Source organism: Camelina sativa, chromosome 20 (assembly GCF_030686135.1).
Source record: "Camelina sativa cultivar CO46 ecotype springtype chromosome 20, ASM3068613v1".
Classification (NCBI taxonomy): domain Eukaryota; kingdom Viridiplantae; phylum Streptophyta; class Magnoliopsida; order Brassicales; family Brassicaceae; genus Camelina; species Camelina sativa.
Genome location: NC_141899.1, coordinates 7,951,490 through 7,955,883, shown reverse-complemented (window position 1 = coordinate 7,955,883; position 4,394 = coordinate 7,951,490). Strand labels below are relative to the sequence as shown.

The following is a 4,394-nucleotide window of genomic DNA, read 5'->3' as shown; positions in this document are numbered from 1 at the left end:
TAATCAAAGAGAGGTTCGGTTTGAAACAGAGGATATATTAGATTCGGTTTTGTTGTTGCTGTACTACATTATTTTTTAAAAAGACCTTTTTCTCAAGATAACGATCATTTTATAATTTATACAAGTCCAAAATATTATCTAGATCGAAATTAAATAGAAAAATATGTACAATAACATCATATTTCATTATATATCATAAAATATTCCATTGATAAATATACATAGATTATTCGAAATTATCAAAATCTTGCTTAAACCTCTATATAAGCCCTAACGTTTTACCATCGTAAAACCATCACAAGAAAAGTAAATTGTTTCTTACTCTCCTTCAACAAAACTCTATCTTCCCAAGAATTCAGAAAAGAAGATGAATACTCCAACAGTTCTTGTTGCTATGATTCTCTTTACATGCTGTGTCACATCCCAAGTCACAGCAAGGATTTTGGAGGAGCCAACTCCATCATTACGTAATGAAAAGCTCCAGTGGTGGTACCACAGGCCACGTTTCCCATCCCCTAGAGCCGGAAGAGCCTTGCCACTCCCGGCTGGCCACTTCCACCCAACTCCATTCAACCCACCACCGGAAGTTGCCAAATGCTTGGCTGATTGCAAGGAGGTAAAAACTTGTTTTGCAGATATCAGAAAAGCATTCATCACTCACAAACCCGCTATTGGATCTGATTGTTGCGCCGCAATCCAAAATATGAAAGAAGATTGCGTGAAGACCGTGTTTGGATCTTTCCATAACCACTTCTTCAATGGCGTTATCAAAAGACATTGCTCTAACAAGGCGGTTTCATCTCCTGCTACATCTCCTGCCCCTTCGCCAGCTTAGGGTTTCTTTTTTTTTTTGTTAGAATTGGAAATATTGATTTAATAGGGTTTTTTTTTTTTTTTTTTTTTAAGTTATGTTATTTATATAATCCACTTTGATCTTGATATACAATTCGTTCTACCTATTCGAATAACAACAGAAAGTTTTTTATAATTGAGTTTTTTTTGTTCAACATCTATATAATATAATTTAGTTAACTTCTAATTTCAGTTCTTTAATCTACGATGATCCTTTTTTTTTTTAATTATTACAAGTAGTATTTGAGTTTTATGCTGAATCGAATCTCGGTTTTGGTCAGGATTCTACAGTCATATAAAACAAAATTAAAAGAAGGTAAATTCGTTTCCATTGCTTTAATTATGAGGTAGCAGTCAAAATTCACTTGGAAGGTCAAAGATTCAAGTATTCAAGTTTATAGAAAGAAAGGAAAAAAGCAATGGTAGAAGAATCAGCCTTCAATAATAAAAGCAATGATATCAAACGATAATACAAAACAAAATAAAACGAAACTTGGTTCAATAATAATGGAAAGGAAACCTTCAAATCTCCAAATTCAATGCAAACGCATTATTAATAAAGTCTTCAAACATTTTTCATAAAATATTCGATTAACAGATACCATTCGTCTTATTCTTCCGGTCAGAGACAAACTTCTTCCAGCCTTTGATGATGTCTCTCTGCTTCTCGATATCGATATCGCTTTTCTTAACCGTCACCACCAAGTTATCGCTGTTAGCTTCACTCTTCACTTCCCCAAGTGATATTTTGTGGATCACTCGCGAAGAAAGCTCATCGAGCTATTAACCAAAAAAAAAAAAAAAGCTCATCGAGCTCATGCATCACTTTCTCAATATCGCTCACAAGTCTTTCAGCGAGTGTTCTAGAGAAATCTTCTCTGATAACCACTCGAAGAACAGTTACGTGTTGTGCATCTGGAGGCTTTGTATAGGCTGGTAGCTTCTATATGCATCAAAGTTCGTGGGTTCGAACTCTCATACAGGCATTATTATTACTCTTTCTCTTGTTTTTTACTTTCTATATTTTATTATTTATAATTTATATATTTATGAAAAATTACATATAAAAATTGCTTTAGACCTCTATTATCTTAGGACCGGCACTGCCTCTAATTGACCGCCTGAACAACAAGTAAACGATAACAACTTTGGGAGAAAAAAATCAAATCACAGCTTCTTGATTTTTTCTTTAATAATTTCTTCGATTCTCCTCTCTCTCTCTTTCTCATGGGATCAATTAGTACTTTAGAAATAATATAAAAATAAATTAGTACTTTTTTTTACTTGTCTGACGATTCCTTTATCAATATGCTTATTTATACAATTCTGGTTTTCTGTAATAAGTCTATATGTTTCCTCGTTCCCTTCGATCAGTTCCTCTTACTTATTATTAGTATTCTATGTATACTTCGTATTTTCATAATTTACACTCTCTTTTAGCAAACATTTTTCTTATTTTTTACATAGAAAATATTAACCCAGTTACTGACTTTTTAATAACCAGGCTAAAGACACTAAAATATTAAAATGTAAACACATCCAAAATATAGAGTTCTGTTTGTTTTAACTATAATACAATTCAAGAAGATCCAATTCCACATTTAAATTCTATAAACTATTTTTATGAAAGGAATAACTGAATTAATTAAGAGTTGAGCCAACAAACAATGAATAGTTTAGTTGAATATGCATTTAATGTTAGGAAAATATATAACCAAAGAAATAATACATCAATAATAATTAAATGCTGAGATTTAAAAAAAAAACAAAATCTAACAAAATATTTAATATCTGTAAATAAATAAAGATAAGAACAATAAAATGTGGGTGGACCAAAAAGAAAATTACTGAGAATAGAGCTTTTTTTTTTTTGGCTACCTGCACTGCATGTAGATCTCTCCAAAATTTGTATTAATTATGTGGTAGTTTTATTGGTTCGGTCACATTATTTACGTTAAGTTTTAAATATGCATTTAAATTTTAATGTTAGAAAAATATAGCCAAATAAACAATATAAATAAAGAATAATTAAATTCTGATAAAAAATAAACTTACTAAATGTAATAATTAAATATAACAAAATATTTAATATCTATAAATAAAGAAAAAAGAAGAAGAAAATCTGGGTGGACCAAAAAGATGTGATATTCCCATTTTTATTAGAGTGTAAAGTAAAATAAAAGATTCACTAGCTTTCTACTCTATTAGTAGCCTTTAGTAGCCTTTTCTTTGTGTAGCATTTTTGTGTGACTTTTCCATTTTTATTAGTAGACTTTTCTTTTTTTGCATATATGATCTTCCCATATTTGATAGAGTAAGTTATAAGAAAAGAAAAAAAAGATTAACGATCAATAAGCTAGTTTAATCACCATCTTTTATAAGAGATGACGACCAAAAACCTTCCAGAGGATTTGGTGGTAGAAATACTTTCTAGGATTCCGGTTGTATCTTTGACACGGTTACGATCAATATCCAAAGGATGGAATGTTTTGATCAAAGATGGGAGAGTACTTGTTAAGAAGCACTCTACTAATGCTTCGAACTCCTCTCTGGCTCTCATGTTGATTTGATTATAGGCTTTATATAGTGAGATTCAATTTCCATTGAATTTACACTAACGTTGCTTCCTCTGTTAAGATAACTGGAAAATTTAGCCTAAAAGATCCTCTTTCTTCCGAAAAAGTCGATATATGCGACGTCTTTCACTGTGAGGGATTATTGTTATGCACTACCAAAGACAATAGACTAGTTGTTTGGAATCCATGTTCAGGGGAAACTAGGTGGGTTCAACCTAAAAATCCTTACAAAGAATTCGATTTATTTGCTTTCGGTTAAGATAACAAATCATCTTGTTACAAAATCTTGAGGATTGGTCGATCTCGTCATGGTACCATATTTCAAACTGAGAACCAAATCTATGACTTCACCTCCAATTCTTGGAGGGTTGTTGTTGGTAAGACTATAGAATGTTCCATTGTAGAGGATGATCACACTACGAAGATTGTTACAGAAATTGACGACACTCATGGCATGTATGTGAAGGAGAATATTGTTATAAAGGGGGTGACAACACTCGTTGCATGTATACGAATGGAAATACTTACTGGCTTGTTTTTACTACAAACTTACGTGAACACCACTATAATTATCTCTTACTAAGATTTGATTTCTCTACATAGATATTTGGTAATGTGCTTTTTCCAGGAGACAATATATATGCATGTTTTCCTTTGGCTTTATCTGTGACTAGAGAAGGGCAACAACTTTGTATATTGCTAAATTGTGCCCTTAGGGCCAACCATTATTACATATAGATAGCATCCAAGAGTGAGTACCGGAGCAATATCATGGACCAAGTTCCTCACTGTGTGGGACGATGGTCCCATCTATTATTTTGGGTTTAGGCATTTTAGGACTGGTGGGTTGAGTTTCTTGGCTGACCATGAGAAGGAAATTCTATTGACTCGTAATAAAAACAGCCACGACCAATATTCAAAGAACATCATATACATTATGGGAAAGGGTAAATACATAGAATTGGA

General features: G+C 32.2%; 1 protein-coding gene and 1 pseudogene across 1 annotated transcript; both read left to right on the top strand.

The window, feature by feature from the left end:
* Positions 1 to 320: 320 nt before the first annotated feature.
* LOC104770030 (uncharacterized) lies at positions 321 to 859 on the top strand. The gene has a single exon (XM_010494379.2). The coding sequence runs from the start codon at positions 368 to 370 to the stop codon at positions 833 to 835; it is 468 nt and encodes a 155-aa protein (XP_010492681.1). The 5' UTR covers positions 321 to 367; the 3' UTR covers positions 836 to 859.
* A 2,377-nt stretch (positions 860 to 3,236) lies between these two features.
* On the top strand, positions 3,237 to 4,075 carry LOC109131160 (putative F-box protein At3g21130 pseudogene; annotated as a pseudogene).
* The last annotated feature ends 319 nt before the right edge of the window (positions 4,076 to 4,394 follow it).